A 19,938-nucleotide genomic window follows, 5' to 3' on the forward strand; every position below is an offset into this window, starting at 1 on the left:
GGCTTTAAGGCTTTCCTTATGTCAGATGGCTTGGCAACTACTCCAGTAGTTAACAGGTGTCATGATGGTGGTTATCAGCTTTGTTAAGCATGGCTTTCTGTTTCAGGCTCTGTATGTGCTCACACAAAAAGGGGCGTTTCATACATCAGACTCTTCTTCATAAAATGATCCCTACGAGTGTCACCTATTCCAATCAGAGGTTATCAGGTGATGATAAAACTCTATAAAGATGATAACACCACTGCAAGACAGGAAATGAATGCTGCAGAAGATAGTTAATCTAGTGATAGTGCACAGGGCAGTGAAATAAACATTTAAAACTTACTGTCCCACAGCCTGATAAAGCAGGCGTTTGTCAGCAGATTAAAGTTAAATTAATTTGGTTGGTTGAACAGGTATTCCTGGTGCGTGTTCTGTGGTGTAGTAGTTGCCATTCCAGCCGTGTAAAACAGACTCAGCAGCAGATTAGAACCAAGTATAAAAACATTTATACATTTTCTGCATTACCAGCTGAATACATGAGAAATATACTTATAGTGCTTCATAACTGATGCTAGCAAGGTCCAGCTTAACAAGTTGCACAAAGATAATGTATTCCCCCAGCATAGAATAAAAAAAAATAAAAGAATAATTAAAAACATGCTGTTTGCAAATGACATGAAATACAGTAAGAGGTGCGTGTTTTTGGATGGTTTGTCTCATGAGCCCTTTTGCCAATGATTTTCTTCACTTAACTTCCAGCTGTACTTCCCACCATAATCACCAACTTGGTAATTATGATAAGTAAGTCCAGATTCAGGTTTTATCCTGTCTGAAAACTGTTGGCTGATATCAGACACAGAATCCACATTTTGCTGTTACCATCTATGTTACTCTGCCCAAACTAAAATAACCCTCCACATACCAGCACTGTCAAATGATTGAAACAAACCTTGACCGTCTACAAAGCGAGAGCGAAAGCGAGGCCAGCTTCTCTTTGCTGCTAGTCCTGCTGGCTTAGCAGAACTGCACTGAGTGGCCACAGCCGCCTGGCCTCCCTCTGTGTGTCTTCGCCAGTGCCGTGAGTTGGTCTCTCTCCAAATGGTGCCTGTCTGCCTGCTCCAGATCCATATGCTGAATTATAGATAAAGCTGTGTTCATAGAGACAGAGAGAGAGAGAGAGAGAGAGAGAGAGAGAGGAAGAGAACAGCAAAAAGGGATCAACAGAGACCCCGAAGGAAAGGAAATTACACTCAGTAGAGGTAGGTGCCGAGGAGGGGGAGAGAAGAGGGGAGACAGGCAGATTAAGGAAATAGGAGCCTCCCTAAATGAACTCAACATGGATCAGCATCACCAGATACTTTTATTTATTTAGACACTGCTGTGCGTGTGAACAAGAGCCTCTCTCTGCCTCAGCCACAGGAACACACTGTCCTGCCCACATGGCTTTACTTCCAGAATTAAGCTAGACTCTCCTGTTATAGCTGTGAGAGAGGGCGAGAGGGGAGACCAGGGCATGCAGGAGGAGCACTGCTGGGTCTACGCAAGCGAGATTATGTTCCATATTTCCTCAAATCTCCATGATTTTTTTTAGCGCTAAGTTAAGAGGAGGGTTCTATGTTGATGAGAGGGATTTAGCATTTGATATCCTAAACTGTGTGTCAGCAAGCATGCCTGCTGGTGTTAATTGTATCACCGTGGTTTTCCCCTGGATTTCATATCATGCTGTTTGTTCTACAGCATGATATGTTCTACTCTTGACTTTGTATGATGTCAGAGGTAGCAGATATGCATTTGACCTGTTTGGGAAGACAAGCCAATCAGGAGAAGGTTGAAACGGAAAGAGTGCTGAGGATTATTTTCTTATAACCATGATGCTACTCTAAGAGTCTAAGGATAAAAATATGGAGCTGGGAATAAATATAAACAGGTCATGTTGATCACATTTTAGTCAAAACCATCATAAATGTTTTATTTTTTCTATGTGCAGTTATGGAGAGCAGCAACAACACCCAGAACAGAATGAAGCGGGCTTCAGTGACAAACGATATAAGTCAAAGAGCTGGGTTGCAAAATGGCTTACAGGTGCAAAGTATCTGTGCTTTAGGTGGCCAGCTTGAAGAGCACATCCAGTGCAGTTGGCTAATTGAATGTGTAGAAAGGTATCATTTGATCCAACAGCCTGAGAGTGTGAGTATAAGCTTGATGTAAACACACTGAGCACAGCTGCTATATTGCAGCAATTTTCCATCTGTCTGGAGCAACAGCCTACACACCTACACACACTTAATCAAAAACACATATAATATCTAGTATGTGTGGAGTTTAAGATGTGTCCATTTAAATATGGAAGACAGTGTTGCATGTGGAGTGATGTACTACTCTGCCACAGTATGCTTTTATGATACCATTAGGACCTTTAGAAATTGCTCCATTATTTTGAGGGCTAACAGAGTTGAGTTAATGCCCATACATTTGAGTTTAATTCTTTTACTATTGCATTATGTAGCACTCAGAAACTAAACTTTGTCCTTTGCCGATAGTGAAATAAGAAACGTTCAGTCTGAGGTGGTCCTGATGATTCTTAGTGTGCCAACTGGAATCCAGTAAGTGTGGAAAAAACACTAGCGCATGCTCAGGAAATGGACTGCAGCAATGCAAAGGAAATGGGATTTATGGTAAATTCGTTTAGACATGACAAAATACTGATGTCATTCTCTAAATGGCAGGACAGTGAGTCAGGATGAGTGAATGAATCAGCGTTTGTTTTCATATTCTGCCATTTAAACTCAGTCATGCACAGCCTTGAATCATTTTGTCTCTTTAAAACACAATTAACGCTCAATGGAGCGAGGGTAAATGATGGCCTGCCCACTGCCTACGTTGTTGCTGTGGTATTGATTGGATTGTTGCTGATGAACTAATACAGGGCTCTTGTGTCTTTGCTGTGTGTGCAGTCGATGCTGTCTTCCAGAGGCTATCCCTCTCCCTGGCTGAGAAACCAGCAGCAGCAGCAGTATGTCCCGTGTCTCCTCCACCGCAAAGCGATACACTGGCCCCTCTTACACCAGCCACTACAGCTCCTACAGCTCCTCCCTAACCCCAGGCCTTAGCTCCTACAGCGAGCGGGACAGGCTGTCCTCCTACAAGTCCCACACCTCCTCCTCCTCTTCATCCTCCTCCTCAGGTTACTTATCCTCTACCTATCTGAGCAGCGCCGCCGTCCGCAGCCACAACTACAGCACCTCCTCGGACCCTGAGCGTGACCGGGGTCGAACCATCCCTCGCACTGACATCCTTGGCAGCAGCAGCAACCGCCGGAGTGAGAGCCTCAGCAGAACCCCACTCAAGAGCTATGGAGGGTCAGGGCTAAGTGGGGGGTCAGCCTACACTGGCTACAGCTCCTACGCTTCATCCCCAGCCCAGTCCAGCTACCTCTCCTCTTCTCCGGTGGCCTCCAGCATCTCGCTCAGTCGACGAAAATCTGTATCCCAGAGTGACCTGAGCAGGGACCTGGCCTCTCTGAGCCTCAATGATGCTTCCTCCTCAACCCCTTCTTCATCCACCAGTGCCCTGCGGAGCTACCGCAGTCGGACCAGTGATGTGGCTGAGTTGTACGGCAGTAGCTCCCGACCCGGCTACTCAGGCCTGTCCCGAAGCACTACTCAGGAGACCCTGTCACGGAGCTCCACCCAGGAGGCCTTCAGCAGGAGCAGAGCATTCAGCTCTTCAGCATGGGACCCAAGCAGTAACCAGCTGTCCCATTCCCCAACGAGGGACTCTACGGTAAGAACAAGTCCCATGTTCTTGTTGTGCTTTAACTGGAGAAGCATTCCTTTACAGAGGATCCTTGGCAGGATCTTTGGCAGGAGCCAAGGAAGGCTGAGTACTATGAAAGCTGCAGTCATCACCACAAAGCTTTCCTTTTATTAGTCTGCACATGGTAAAGACCCACAATGCTCTGGTGCTACTAGTAGCACTGTTTCCTACCAGTTGGGGGCACTGTTGTTCACATTAATTTCAGTGCACTTGAAGTCTGGGTTTACAGTATTCTTGCACACCTTACACTCTCCTGTGGTTTTTACTGTTACAACTCTCCGCTAGGACACAGTTACAATGCTCCTTATTCTTTTAACTCTCTTATTGTACTGTACAAAAGTAGTTTGATGGTTATCTGACAGCTCTTTCTAAGCCCAGCAGTCTCTCAAAGAGCAGACGGGTCCTCTCAGCATCAAGAATAATGACTCAGGTTTCCACTGCGTGGATCCCAAAGTATGACTGATCCACTTTTCCTTTGGATTAGTCTCAGTAACTGCTTCCATGGATGGAAGGAGGAAAAGTGGGAATTAGGGAGAATTTGTGAGAAGTCTGTTTGAAAGTGGCTTTCAGATAGAATAAATCTGTCATCTTTATTGCATCAGATATGCTCCAGAATGTGACATTCTTTATTCATTTAGTTCTTCTGCTCATCATGTTCATTTGCATATATGAAAAGCAGAAGGATATCTTCTCAACTATCAGCTGGTTTGCTGGCTGAGCCTGACAGTAGGGTGACAGAACTAATACCAGAGTGCATTTTTATGCACTCTGTGCTAGCTTACTTGACATTTTTATTTCTGTCAAGTAAGCTAGCACAGCCTTTACTGTAGAGGCCCCAAAGGCCCATTCTAAACCAGGCAATGTCTAAACCCTGTAATGTCCAGTCAGCTGTATGTAACTCCCATGCGTGTTACTGAGAAGTGAATGTGTTTTAGGGCTCACCGGGTATGGTTAACACTTTTTAGCACTTTTTTTTAAACAATAACTTAATATATTAACAGTTTCATATCACCAAGACCCTGCACATCCACACAGATCTTAGCTCAGGTTGATAGTGGGTGCTGCAGTACTGGGAGTGTGTGTGTGTGTGTGTGTGTGTGTATACCCACACGGCCTTGAAGAGAGGTCTTATCTGCCAAATTACTTAAAATAACCAGCGTGGGCTATACGTGCACTGGCTCTTTAAAACTAACTGCCATTGAGAACAATGAAAAGAGAAGACATAATAGTACACTTTACAGTATTACGGCACTCTGGACTATGGAGTTTTAACAGTGGAAACTAACTGCTGCCTGCTGACATCAGGGGTAAACATAGCTCATGCAAGTCTTTATTCACAAACATGACCTAAGATAACCAAGTCATTTCAAAAGAGTGTTCCCAAAGAACACTTGGGATCATGGTGCTGCTGGGTTAACTATAGAGACAAAAAAAGTCAGGCTTTATTAAAGCAAAGGTGAAATACTGGTTATAAAGAATTCCTTGTTCTTTGCTAGGGTTATTCATTTTAACCCCTTAGGTAATCAACACCTTTTTAACACGCAAGGTCTGAAAAGTGCAGGACTTTAACTGGAGGTCACCAGCTGGCCTGTGCATATTGCTAATGAACTCAAGCACATATAATCACCATCTTCCCAGGGGCTTGGTGTCAACACTGACAGCAGAGCGTGCAGAAAGCAGCCCCAGTGGATTTTGACTTACGAAGCTGTGTAGTGCTTTAGACACGTCTTTGGGAAAACAATGGATGTACTGATTAGACCAATAGATTATATATAAAAGATGGAAGTAGCTTCCCAGTCTGGAAGGTTAAGCTAATGTTGAATGCCTTAAGCTTATATTCTTCCCAGTGGCCAGCAAATGGTGAGTTCTCTGGTTTCAAAAAGAAATCTAGTTGTAAAATAAGTATACTGACTTGCACTTGATCAGTGATCTCAGCAAATATTTTCCTGGGATCCATCCCCGAGTACTCTGGTCCACATGCTTAAGTATGATTAAGATTTTTTTCCCTCTTTCCTGCAAACAGTTTCACAACAATTGCTGTAATGTTTTTGATGGCCAGAGACTGGCATTGCCACCTATTTTGTGTGAAGGTACGCATAGCGACATTAAGAAAACCCATGGTTATCAACTTGCTAAGTCAGTACAGTGATGTAACCCCTTAGCCTGACTGCCGATGTTACAGTAAGTGAAGCCTGATAACAGAAAGATAACCTGGGTATGCTGAACTTGCTTTGCAGTACAGTGCACAGTTCCTGTTGCTTGCACTTGTTTGGTGTATGAAAATAGTGTATGTCCACCAGCCCAGACTCATTGTTTCTTACTGATTTTAATGCAGCCAACTTTGTTTATTTCCCTTCATTTTTTTTAATCTCCTTTTTTCAGCCTCTTTATGTAGAATGTGACCACTTGTCTTTTTTCTTGGGTACCTCGGATTTTCACACTGATACTATAGTGGCATCTAGTAAAAATCTGGGACGAGTTCTAGTTTGGGTGACCTGACGTCAAGGTCAGAGGTCAAATTTTCTGAAAATCTTGTGACTCTTGTGAAAGTAGATATGCTTAAATAGAACTTTGACAAATAGGCAGGCAATGAAGTGTAATCACTGTGTGGTGCATATGTGCATGGCCATGACAATGCAGGTAAGAATGCATTGTGATTAAGAGAGCTTTCAAATGCTGAGGCTTAATAGATCATGTATCCTTCTGGTGGGTCGAGTATCCAAAAGTTGTACTCAAGTACGAGTAGCAATACTTTAAAAAATTATTACTCAAGTAAAAGTGAAAAGTAGTCGTCAAAAAAGTTACTCAAGTAAGAGTAAAAAAAGTACTTGGCGAAAAGACTACTCAAGTAGTGAGTAACTGTTTGAAATATCCGATTTATTTATTAAATAAATGTTACCAGACAAACAAATATAAATAAATATACAAATTTTACCATTTTCAAAAGGAATATATGTAAAAACATCAACAAAATAAGGCACAACAATTCTAATTTCCAGATTTCAGTTTTTCACAACATAAAGCTTTTTTCACCAATACCTACAGTAAATAATATAAATATATAAACAGTGCAAACAATTTCCAGTGACAAGATATGCTGTAAACGTTATATTCATTTTTGCTCCAAATGGCACAGCAGCCTCAGAGAAAACATTAGAACGAGGCATCTTCAACATATGTTCATACAAGGCAGCTCAGTTTACCATAAGTTGTATGGGTGTGCATTTATTTCTGCATATTTAGCAAAAATGTGCCATTTCTTAACTCAGTGAGGTGATGGTTAAGCTTAAGCAGCAGTTTGCTCTCAAGGTTCTTTCTGTGAAGCTGTAACTGTTTAGCAGTGAACAGGAGTCCTGCATGACTAAGAATCCTTCACAAGCTCCAGATGCAGGAAGAGCTGTATTGACTTTGATCGACAGCTTCTTGATGTGAGGAAAGCCATGCAATAGATCCACACCTCCAGTGAATGGACACGAAAGGTACCTCTCCAGCTCCCCTGCTTCTGGCTTTCCTGACCCCATGGATCCATCATCTTCGTCGAATAGGCCGCTGTTTGTGCTGGCCTCATCCAGCTCTGTGTCTAGGCAATGTTTGATGAAGTGGAGACCTGGGAAAGATGTAAGGTTTTCAAAAGAATTAGGTCTGGTCATTATAGTGCTGTATACACTGCCAAGCTGCACACTATGATCAGTGTGTGAATGTGTGTGTGAATGGGTGGATGACTGGACGTGTAAAGCGCTTTGGGGTCCTTAGGGACTAGTAAAAGCGCTATACAAATACAGGCCATTTACCATTTACCATGTTTGTTTGGAGCTAGCCTCCAAAAGCTGGCCATACACTGTGCGATTTTTGGCCCATTTAGAGCTGATTTTTCAGTTGCGCAACCGTTTTGGGGATCGGCCTGTGTTTTGCCTTAATCGTGTGTGCATCGTGTAGTGCGAGGTTTTGAATGGCATAGCTAGCACCCATGACACAATCCACATTGCACAAGCTTTTGTATTTTGGCTATCTTAACAGTTAAACTTATTAGCATTATCACAAAGCTATGCTAAAAGTGCTCACTCAACATTATTATAAGTGAGATCTGATACAAATAAGCCACCAAGCTCTAAACACACTCTTGGGTTAGTCAGACATATTCAACAGAGAACAGTATTATTATCATTTAAATGTTGACACATTTTGTTGCCACAGTTGTGTGTATTGTTGTTCTCCCATCAACAACACAGATTCAGACCACTTTCAGTCTATTGTTCAAAGTGGTAGTACTTTTTAAGTTTCTTACTGCTTTTTAAAGCCAGCTCTTTGAAAAGACACTAATGGCCCTTCACTGACACTTTTCCATGTTTGCTTGTGGAGACAAACAGCTACAACAGGGCACTGTGGCATCCTTGAGACTAAACTCAGCAGATCCATTTGTGCTTTGTGTCTAGACTTTTTGTTGGGTCAACAGTATGTTTAGACAGTCTGACTCTCGGTTTGACACCTTAGCCAGACAGCTTATGGTTTGATTTAAGAGAAAATAAACAGTCTGGTACAAGATGGAGCTTTTCCTTGTTCTTTGGCAGAGAAGGGCCAGCCTTTTAAGTAGCTCAGGTTTACAAGCTGCTATTGTAGTTCTGCCTGATTGGTAGGTTTGTGGGTGTGCCATATCTGTCAGAGCAATCATTATAGCAGGACTCTAAAACTACTGTTCACTGCCCCAGTACTAAACCTGCAGTGGTTTTTGAGTATCACTACTCGGATCTTTAAATCCAAGATGGCCTGTTATTGTTTGGACCTTGAGGTTAACACACAGAGATGGTTCAGATGTAAATCATCTGTTTTGTTTTCTAGCTGTGGCAGCTGGTTGACTACCACTTCTAAAGTGCTATGCAGATGTCAGCATATACTGTCTGGTCATTTGTGTCTGATAGACGTTCTGATCTTTCTTCCAACTAAATAGTCACTCATAGCAACTGGCTGAGCCCTGACTTTCTCTGGCGAGTTTCACCAAGAGCTTAGAATTGTTATCTCACAAGTAAACTCAAAAGATTGATGAATATAGACCGCTAAATCAAGAGCTTTGCTTTGTAGGTCAGCTTTCCCTCCTCAACCACCATCTGATGCTGAGGTTACGTCAAGCCACTATAGGAACAATGGGAATCAGTGTTTAATTGTTGACTTAATTTGTTAGTTATCTGATAGTGTGACAGAATATACTCAAGTCAAGATTCATATATTACTTAGTGCTGGCTCTCCGCCATATTTCACAGTCTTTCTTATCAGAGGGAATTAGCTTAGAAAACCATAAAGATCAATTTTCTCACCTGAACCAGTTGTGGAACTTTAGATATTTTCTTAGTTTAATGTGAGTTTTATGTTGTATTTGTGAGGAACCATGTAAAAAAACATCCCAGAAAAGAGAAGATGCCTTTTTTTACATTTATCTAAAAACTAATTTCCATCTCTATCCCTGGCAATGTAGGCACAGTATTAAATATCTAATAAATAAACTATTATCTGCTTATATATGATATATATAATTTGCAGATATTTGTGTCTGACTTTGGCATCTGTTCTCAATAATACATGCAGATTCTTAACCAAGCTAGCAAGACTGAGCTGATAACTAGAGCTTGGTTACTTCTGGCTTCAAAATCCAGACAGATGCCTCTGTCAACTTTTTATATACAGTTTATGGATTCTATTTGATACCACATGAACCTGGAGACAATCTGACTATGACAGAAAGATGGATTAATGGGCAGAGCTGTAACTTGGTAGCTGCTTTATATTGAAGGATCGCCTGCATTCTTCCTTTAGTTCTGAATCTGAATCGGTGCTAGTAAGTCAAAGTATGCTCTGTACGACGCGTGACTATAGAATGAATAACGGCGCACGAACAGCAATAAAAAGTATGAAATATGTTGTTCCTAGATTAAATTTAAACATTTGAGCGAGGAGATAATCAGCCTGATGTGCCTAAGTAATAGAACAGTCCTCCCAAGGTAACTGTACACTGACTTCTCCCAGAAAACACTGCTCAGACTCATTTGTCCCAATTTTAGATTATGTAGCTTTTTGCATCACATATCAGAATACAGACCCTTCTCACATTGCAGGTTTCTTCTTCAGGGATTTAGACTCTTTCTCTCTCTCACACACACACACAGACACACACAAGTGTTTAGTCTGCAGATGGACTGTGCTCTTTGGTTATTTGTTGTGTACACACACTTGAGTCTGGGTTATGATATTGTTGTTGGGTACATGTTGCACTTCCTCCACTTCACACACCGGATCAGCTAAAATCAGCTTGTACTTATGTTACTTTTGTCAGCAATTCGCCTGTTTGATGCAATGTTGAATTATACTGCCCATACGTGGAAGGGCAGGTACAGGACATTTGGTTGTTTTATTAACTACATTCATTGGGAAATTTCTTTTTAGCATGAATATAATTCCGGGTGTCGGGTGAGCTGTCATCAAAACCTTATAGTCACAGGTGCTTATAGTCAACAGACCTGTGTGATCACAAGCATTACTGTAACTTGTAGCTCTCAGTATTTCTACGGCAGGTCTATTTGGGGTTGCCTGAAGTGTAAAATGTGACCATCATTCACTTAGAAAAAAGGATGAGACAGAACATTAAGTCCTCCTTACTCACAATAATTCCACCTTTGTGTGCCACCTGACTGCCATCATGGAAACACTTGTTTTTCTTTAACACTTTTTCTGTGAACTCCACGAAAGTCCATGAGTGTACTCTGACACTAAGAGGGTTAGTCTGTATTTATCTTACTTTTGCGTTCCTCAACTTTGAACCTTAGACTTGAATTTTTACCATGAGTTTTGTTATCTTATTAGTAATCTTTGGTATTTTGATGAATGTCATCATTGATCAACTAGTTATTACTCACTATAACCCTTGTTACTTTTGTCTAAGTAAACCTGGAATAGCCAACAGGAGTTATTCCTGTGATCTGTGACCTAATTAAACACTTCATTGATGGGTTTACAGGATTAATTCATAGTTTCAGGTCAGAGAATGTTATATGGTGTTCATTTTGTAACTTCTGTTACTAATACAGTGTACCATTTGGACATTAGTTGTTGTTAATCTGCTACATGCGGACTGTATGGGATATTTAGCAGACTGCTGAGCGGCACTCTGTGCTTGCTTGGGTACTGCTGATAGATCTAGGCTGTCATTCTACTACACCCTCTCATTAAGACAGACCAGAACTAACACTAATGTGTCTATGTCTTTGCTGGTGATTCACCGGAAACGTCATTAACAACCGTTTTTTTTAGGACTGCACATCCTAATTTTAGAACTACTTGTCCCTGCCATCACATTAAGAGTGTATGCTGTCTTTCCCTTACAGCCGATGTTTCTTCCTCACTTTAGCTATTACCATACTATTACACTGATTTTTATACAGTAGTTGCCCTTATGGGTGACTTTTGTGTCGTGATCGAAATGAAGATGCGTAGTCTCCTTGGAGCACAGCGTTTAGTCCTTCAGACTGTAGCAGCAGCGCGGAGAAGGCTGGACTGACGTAGCCAGCACGGTTGGAGGCGGCCGCTGACGTTTGTTGTGGGCCGATTTTTTTTTCTTCACCCGAGCCCAAAGGGGGCGGGCCTGCAGTCCGGTAAAACGGAATGGGAACACAATGTGCATTTATTTGCATTTACAGACCCACACCGCCGAATGGACCCTCACCTGCGTAGAACGACACAGCGGCCAGTTGCTCTTATAACACTCGGCTTTACCACGTGTTTGTCGCTTTTAGCGTGTTCATTGCAGTCTGTAGTAGCACGGCGTGGAAGGAGAAGCCACAGGTCGTCTATATCGATGAATGAATGACTACAAGCAGAGAAAGCTGGTGAAACGTGTGATTGGCTTCCCTGAGATAGAAAGCTCATCATCCAGTCAGCGGGAGCACTCGGAGACCTACGCCGTTGTCTGAGTAACTCGTACCGGTGATCGGTTTCATTCCTCCGCCAGCATGCCGAGCATGCGACAGTCCTACACGGTGACAGTTCCCGAGGAGCCGCCCGCCGCTGCTTTCCCGTTCCTAAAGCAGGAGATGCGAAGAAAAGGCAGCATGTCCGGGTCGGTGCTGGTGTCAACGTTCGTGGGGCTTATCATCAACCAAGCCAAGGTAAGAGACAGAGAGAGTGCCTGCTGTGAGCTCTGAGCTCCGCCGGGAGTGCATCACACCAAACTCCATTCAAAAATCTGACAATTTAACCGTTATATTTATAATGCTCCATTTGTAGAGCTTCAAAGGTTCCAGCTAAGATTGTATATTTGTCAGTGGTTTATATAATGTGAGTATAATAATAATATGTGGTATTTGATATGTATCTACTGTGGGACTCCACTGTAACAAACTTCAGAAAGTAAAATATACAATATATTCGTGTAAAGTTTCATATTATACTGAATGTATGAAATTCTCATTAATTTGCAAGTGTATTTTATCATCATGTTTTATTATCTGTGTAAGTGCTGGGATGTGTTGGAGGGCTAATGATTCCTGTGGGAGGATTTCTCGTTAAAATAGGCCACAGATCTTACTTCACTCCCGGTGTTATGCATGTTGTGAAAGATGAAGCGAGTTTAATGCTGAATGAATCATTTGCAGAGGTAAGCCGCTCTCTTAAGCCGAGCTGTACTCTGCTGGGCCAGGATCAGTAGGGCTGCACTGGCAGGTCACTGGTTATATAACCAGCATTTAATCCCCCTCATACACTACAGCTGCTCCTACTATACTGCTCGTATGAATCCCATTGTAGTGTTACAGTGGAGTTAGATGCAGGAATAAATCATTCTGGCTGACCTGTATGTATGCAACACAAAGTATAGGAGGAGGAGGTTGCCTCTTGCTGTTTCTGTATGGGCTCTATCACATGTACACATAAATGTAGGTGTGAGGAAAATTCTGACAGTCAGTTCCGTCTGTTGAGGAAAAAAGTGTGTGGTACTTTCTACTCTAAATATCTATTGATGTTTACTCCTCAGCCAGTCATGTGATCGCTGGCTGTGTTGTTTGCTCACTGAGTGCCCTTGTCATTTTTCTTTGTGTATTGTTGTTTTTATAGTTGAAAAGTGTTCTCTGTAATTTGGATGAGTGCAGCCAAAAACACAGTGTGTTTTATGCCAAGTGAAGAACTAAACAAATCCACTAAGTCGACTTGCTAACTGCCCTGATACAAACAGAAGAGGAATGACCTTAAGTGCTGTGAGGCTTGCTGCTGCTGCTGGTGTGTGTCTGTGTGCATGTTCTTGGGCTGCAGCGTGGAGTGGCTCTGCTGTGTGCCAGCTTCTGTTATGTAATGACAAATCACATTAGAATACACTTTACAGCTGGCCCAGCCCGGTGCTCTGCTGCGCTCGTTGCTGTTGTCTGTTCCGCTGTCAGCGTCCCACCTGCTCTTCCCGTCCTGCCCCTCTCCTTCAGCTCTGGCTCAGCACCTCCTCCATCTCTGCAGACCACCGCTTGCCCATTGAACATGTCGTATCCTTCTGATGGTGAGCTTACAGTGGGTAATGTGTGTTGTCATCTGTGATGATGCACGTGTTTGTACACTGCAGGCTCAGGGTGAACCAGCTGGTAGATTAAAGGTTGCTTTCTACCACAGCTTACCAACTCATTCTCACTGAGTTCCAACTTCAAAAGTTGTTTGTTGACAGAAAATAATATCCAGCCACTTTGAAAACCATCATGTGTAAAATTTGATCACGAATCTGTCTTTTCAGATAAGTGTTAGTGTAATTCTATGACTTCAGTTGCTAACAGTGATGTTGGTTGGTTAAATGAAACTCTGAGATCATGACTCGCTGCTTTGTTTTCCATAAAGATTTTAATGGCAGGTAATCACCACTCTTAGTCAGCACCAGCTCGACAGCTTGAGCAGCAGCTCTTCTGTCTTCACAAAGAACAGAGCATCGTCTCTGTTCTGGCTCCGTGCTAACACAGTAACAGTCATCCACCCAGCAACACATGTTGGTCATGGGTGATTGTGGCAAACACAACCTCAATAACTGAGCTGTACACTGTAGAACCAAATGCTTAAAGTAGTTATGAAGATTAAACTTGTTTTTGATTTGATTAAACTCATGTTTTGATTACCTTGAATTATTATGGATTATAGACTGTAGTCAGTTTAATTAAGATGGGCAGGAGTTATGGCTTGTTCATGCTCATCATTCTTACTTTTAGTTCAAACATTTTAAAAGTGTTTTCTGTCCCCACTTGTTTTAGTTTTATCCTACTGTGAGTTAGAGACATTGGGAGATACTGTGGATCATAAAGATGTTATTGAGTTGACTTTTTCACTGCCAGCCCACAGTTCATTTCCTCTGTTCTTCTACATGTGACAAAGCAAGCCTCAGCTAAGATAATCTGTATCTGTAGATAAAAAGGAATGTTTATGTGAATAATGAATCCCCCACAAGTGATTAAAATGAGTACATAATAACACTCTTTTAGCTCTGGCTATAACCTTTGCAAGGGACACACAGAATTTACATACACATATCTACACACAAATCAAAGATTTTGCTGTAGTGTTCATATTGTTGTAACTTTTCCCGCAGCGTATACAGTGTTGTAACATACATGCTTCCATGTAGTGAAACACCTGACTGTGAAAAGCATTTCATTTGCTGGGTGATTATAGACAGGAGACAATAAGAGTAGTTATTTTTATCTATAAAGAATTTCCAAATAGTTATTCCCTGATATTACCAGGGTATAATTGATATTTTTGTATAAATTTATGTAATGTAAGAAGGTGACCCAGTTTCACTCTCTTCAAGATATGCAGGGTAGAAAAATATCATCATTATGCAAACCCTCTCTTAATAGGGAGTAACATCATCATTGTTAAAACACATATACTGACCATGTCTTACATTTATCATGTGGTCTTTGATATATTTTTTCTTGAATGCCTGTCAGAGGAGTAAAAATCTCTCTTTCTGTTGGTCACTTTCTGTCTTCCTATGAAGTCATTCTGGGAAGCAGAGCCAGAATCTGGGATTACTTATCCTTTCCATCCTCCTCACCTTGTTTTGACCCATTTTGCTCCCAAGCCACCCTCCTCTACCCAGCAGTCCAAACATCTTTGAATTAATTGAGCATAGTTGATGGACAGATTTTACCTGCACCGAGCTGGGCTTGTGCCAAAATGCTCATTTCCTGTGTCTCTTATTCCCATCTCTAGGGAGCAGTCCAACCTGGCCTCTGGAATGCTTTTTAAAGTGGCCTCCCTGCTTTTTAACATAAGAGGAGTAAGATTTCAGCTCCCCTGCTTGCCTGAGCTTCTTCTGACATTTATGAATAGAGCATTTATACAAATTTATCCCTCTGGGCTGCCTCTGTTGTGCACAGTGTGCTCACATGGAACAACAGGGAATATGAGGAGTGGATTCATATTCTTTCCTGTGCCTGCTCTTTTTTTTTATCTCCGGTCTTCTGCTTTCTTTATTTTCATCTTTTTAGTCTTCGCAGCACACTTTGGTTTTGTGATGATATTCCCTGTTCTTGTACTTGCAGGTGTGTCATTTTTACACCACCTTAATGTTTTTATCAAATACACCAGATTAATGCAGTGAATTTAGGATATGTTGCTTAAAAGTATTCAGATTTTTTTTTAAAGTGAGAGACGTCTAAATATATGTAAATATTGTGGGGGACCACTGGAGGGCTCCACTCACACCCAGTTCTCAGGAAGTGCTGTTGCTGTGTTTTGGAGGGAAAAATATTCAGTTGTGTGGTGATGAGTAATAAACCAGCAGTGTTAATCGAGAGCTCTCGTGTCGTCTGTGTTTACCTCCACATTGGTGACCCCTGACTCAAACATGCTGCAGTCCGATGGTGGCACCGACTCCGCTCTGGATGCATCAGCTGCCGTCAGCCCTCTGCCTCCGGCTGCAGCTACGTTTGCTGTAGCGCTCGAGCTGCCGGACTTTTGGCTTCACGATCCCCCATTGTGGTTCGTGCACGTGGAGGCTCAGTTCGCCCTTCGTGGCATCTCGGCTGACGACACGAAATATCACCATGTGGTGGCCTCTCTCGACCCGCTAGCCACCCGTCGTGCGTTGACTCTCCTCCGGGACCCACCCACCCGAGGGAAGTACGCCGCCCTTAAGGAGCTGCTTCTTCGGCGCTATGCCCTCTCCGACGCAGAGCGAGCCGAGAAGCTCCTCTCCCTCTCAGGCCTGGGTGGCGGTACAACTCTCGAACTGATGGAGCACATGCTATCCTTTCTCGGACCGGACGACGGGGGATTCCTCTTTGTCCACATCTTCCTCTTCGCCCAAGTCAGACGGTTGGCGGCGACCGTGTGGGGATTTTCGCCGCTTGAATAATGTCATGGAGAACGACCGTTACCCCATTCCCCACATCCAGGATTTTTCCGCCCACCTCGCCGGCACCTCAATTTTTTCTAAAATTGACTTGGTGCGGGGGTATTACCAGGTTCCCGTGCGCGCCGAAGACGTCCCCAAAACTGCCGTTATTACCCCTTTCGACCTGTTTGAACTTTTGCGCATGCCGTTCGGCCTGAAAGGCGCCGCCCAGACTTTTTAGCGGTTGATGGACTCTGTCTAGCGCGGGCTGCCTTTCGTCTTCGTGTACCTTGACGATACATTGGTGGCCAGCTGTTCTGAGAGTCAGCACGCGTACCATCTGCATCAGGTTTTCCAGCGCTTGGCGGCACACGGCCTGATCGTCAACCCCTCCAAGTGCCAGTTCGGCTTGCCGGTTCTGGATTTCTTGGGCCACCGCATTTCCGCTGACGGTGTGGTTCCGTTGCCAGACAAGGTCCGGGCCGTCTCGGCTTTTCCGCGTCCTGCGTCCGTTAAAGCGCTGCAGGAGTTCTTGGGGATGGTCAATTTCTACAACCGCTTTCTCCCCAGAGCTGCGCACCTGCTGCAGCCTCTCTATGCTGCCTTGAAGGGTAAAACAGCTAAGGACCAGATTGATTGGCTCCCTGAACGCATCCAGGCATTTTCTGGGGCGAAGACCGCGCTGGCTAATGCCGCCCTGCTGGCTAATGCCGCCCTGCTGGCTAATGCCGCCCTGCTGGCTAATGCCGCCCTGCTGGCTCACCCGTTTCCGTCGGCGGAGATTGCGTTGACCTCTGACGCGTCGGACGTGGCGACCTGTGTTAGAACAGCGGGTCTCCGGTATCTGGCAACTGCTCGCTTTTTTTAGTCGCACGCTTAGGGACAGTGAGCGCAAATATAGCGTTTTTGACAGGGAGTTGCTGGCCCTGCACCTCGCGACGTGGCATTTTCGTTTTTTTCTCGAGGGTCGGAGCTTCACCGCGTACGTCGATCATAAACCCTTGACATTCGCGATGTCCAAGGTCTCTGATCCATGGAGCGGGCGCCAGCAGCGCCAATTGGCTGCCATTTCCGAGTTCACAACTGACATTGAGCACGCGGCTGGTAAGTCCAACTGACTGTCTATCCCGCGTGCTGGTTTCTCCCGTTTATGTTGGCATAGACTTTGAGGCTTTGGCCGCTGACCAACAGGCCGACCCGGACGTCCAAGCCCTTCGGTCTGCGCAAACGGGCCTTGTACTGGAGGACAGACCTGTGTGGAACGGCGGGCCTAGCCTGTTTTGTGACGTTTCCACCAGCCGTCCACGCCCTGTAGTTCCCCTTTCGTGGCGTCGTCGCGTTTTTGACTCCGCACACGCCCTCTCTCATCCAGGCGTCCGGGCCTCGGTCAAGCTGGTCAGCTCTAGGTTTACGAAGGCCGGGCCTTCATAAATCGGTGAAAGACTGGGCTGCCGCGTGCATCCCATGCCAACGTGCTAAGATCCATAGGCACACACAGGCGCCCCTCGAATCTTTCCGCGTTCCAGGGAGGCGTTTTGATCATGTACATGTGGATCTGGTTGGTCCTCTGCCGCAGTCACAAGGTTTCACGCACCTTTTGACTGTAGTGGACCGCACAACCTGCTGGCCCAAGGCAGTGCCTCTGGCATCCACTACAGCAGCAGCAGTGGCCAGGGCATTTTTGTCAACGTGGGTTTCGCGTTTCGGTCCCCCCGCCGACATCACCTCAGACAGAGGCCCCCAGTTCGTTTCCGAGCTTTGGTCTGCCATGGCTGACGGCCTGGGGGTCAAGGTCCACCGGACCACTGCGTACCACCCGCAGGCCAACGGGATGTGCGAACGTTTCCACCGGTCGCTTAAGGCCGCGTTCCGTGCTTCTCTCACAGATGGCAACTGGGTTGACCGCCTTCCATGGGTTTTACTGGGGTTGCGCTGTGCGGTTAAAGAAGGCCTCGGGGTTTCCTCGGTCAGCCCCTCCGGGTCCCCGGGGAATTCTTGCCCGAGAGCCCACCCCGTGCTTCGCTCCCTCTGTGCTCTCTCTCCGTCCCCCAAGAGACTCGTTTTCTCTTCCTGGCCCAGTGCACCATTGTGTGCCCGACACCTTTGTTCCGAGGTCGTTGGACTCTTCGCAGTTTGTGTTTGTCAGGCATGACGCTCATAGGCCTCCGCTGCGTCCACTGTATGACGGCCCCTTTAGGGTTATTCAACCGAGCCAGAAGCATTTCCTTTTGGATTTTGGGGGTCGGCAGGAGGCTGTTTCTATTGACAGACTTAAACCAGCATATGTGCTTCTGGATGATCAGGTGGTGCCGGCTCAGGCCCCCCGCCGTGGCCGCCCGCCTTCCACTGGACTGGACAACCCTGCTTCCTCTGGGAGCGCGCCCACCTGGCAGGGCCCGAGCTATCTTCAGCTTTTCCTGACCGCCCATGCCAGCCTGGCCCTCAGGCTCGTTTCCCCTCCGCCAGCTCTCCACCTCCACGGTTCAGCCGTTCTGGACGTTTAATTAAAGCAAGGGTTCTGGACTAGGGGGTGACCCTACTGGGTGTTCGGGGGGGGGGGGGGGGGGGGGGGCATGTGTGGTGGACCACTGGAGGGCTCCACTCACACCCAGTTCTCAGGAAGTGTTGTTGCTGTGTTTTGGAGGGAAAAGTATTCAGTTGTGTGGTGATGAGTAATAAACCAGCAGTGTTAATCGAGAGCTCTCGTGTCGTCTGTGTTTACCTCCACAATATATGTCATTGACCTGTTCTCCCGAGGTCACTAGCTCCAAACTGGGCAAGCAAGAAACAAAAAATCCAAGAGTACTGAGGGTGAGTGATGTGTGAGATGAATATACCTATTTAAATTATGATTATGGAGGTATGCAGATCTAGGGGATTTGCATGTTCAGGCTTGTTTCACTGTCATAAGTAGTTACTCCTACAGCACGTGTGTGTGTGTGTGTGTGTGTGTGTGTGTGTGTTGTAGCGTTAGAAAGCGTTAGAAAAGAGAAAATTATGTGTGAAAATATCACTTATATTTGACTCAACACCTGCATTTTGTAAAAAAGTAAAATATTTGGAATTTATTTTGAAGAGTTTAACATCAAACAAGCCCGTTCTTTTCTGGTCCAGACACTGCTCTTCCTAATCCACTGTGCTCACTTCTGTTTACAAAATAGGCTGCATAGTTTGTCCATAAACTGTACCTAAAAGATGAACATAACATCTGTAACATAACAAAGCCTGTGAACTTTTGCCCACCCAAGCGGAGGAGTTCATGTGTCTTGGGGTCCAGTCCACGAGTAAAGGGGAGGGAGGAAGCAAGAGAGTCAGAAAATTCTTCTCTATTTTCGACTGAATTAGTATTGTAGACTCCAGGTAATGTCACAGTTCTCTTAACACTGTATGTTATGATATGTTTATAGGATGAGCACCTAACTGAGCATTTAGCTGCTTTGTTAATTGAATGCATACATCTGTGCATTTGGCCCCCTCGTCGGTTTTCTGCTAGTTAAACAGTGTAAATGCAACTGGTAGAGCCTTCCATGAGTGTAATCCCACACTCACAGCCTGTGCTTCTGTACAGTGCTCACAGAGAAGAATCGCTGAATTAGCAGAATTAGCAGAATTAGCAGAACGGGTGTAGCTGTCATTAAAGTGGTCTGGTATGATTCCTGCACTGTTACACACAAATGTTTAAAGGGTCCTGTTTCATACACTGTTTAGTCACTAACATTCTAACTGTATTTTACACTGAGTCTGAAGTCAGGTTGTAGGATGAAAGAAAAATATTAAGTCTTTTCTGCACAGTA

At 44.5% G+C, this 19,938-nt stretch overlaps 1 protein-coding gene across 5 annotated transcripts in view; it reads left to right on the forward strand.

Annotated features, from left to right (window-relative positions):
* usp2a (ubiquitin specific peptidase 2a) overlaps nucleotides 1-19,938 on the forward strand; it is a 58,481-nt gene that overhangs the window by 19,581 nt on the left and 18,962 nt on the right. For all 5 annotated transcript variants that reach the window (XM_085479123.1, XM_085479124.1, XM_085479120.1 and 2 more), the window contains one exon: nucleotides 2,937-3,765. In XM_085479123.1, the coding sequence (XP_085335249.1) occupies nucleotides 2,998-3,765 (768 nt within the window). In that variant the 5' untranslated portion in view covers nucleotides 2,937-2,997. The remainder of the gene's footprint in view (nucleotides 1-2,936; nucleotides 3,766-19,938) is intronic.

Source organism: Copadichromis virginalis, linkage group LG14 (genome assembly GCF_057382275.1).
Source record: "Copadichromis virginalis isolate Kocher_CV1m ecotype Utaka linkage group LG14, C_Virginalis_male_GT1.1, whole genome shotgun sequence".
NCBI lineage: Eukaryota > Metazoa > Chordata > Actinopteri > Cichliformes > Cichlidae > Copadichromis > Copadichromis virginalis.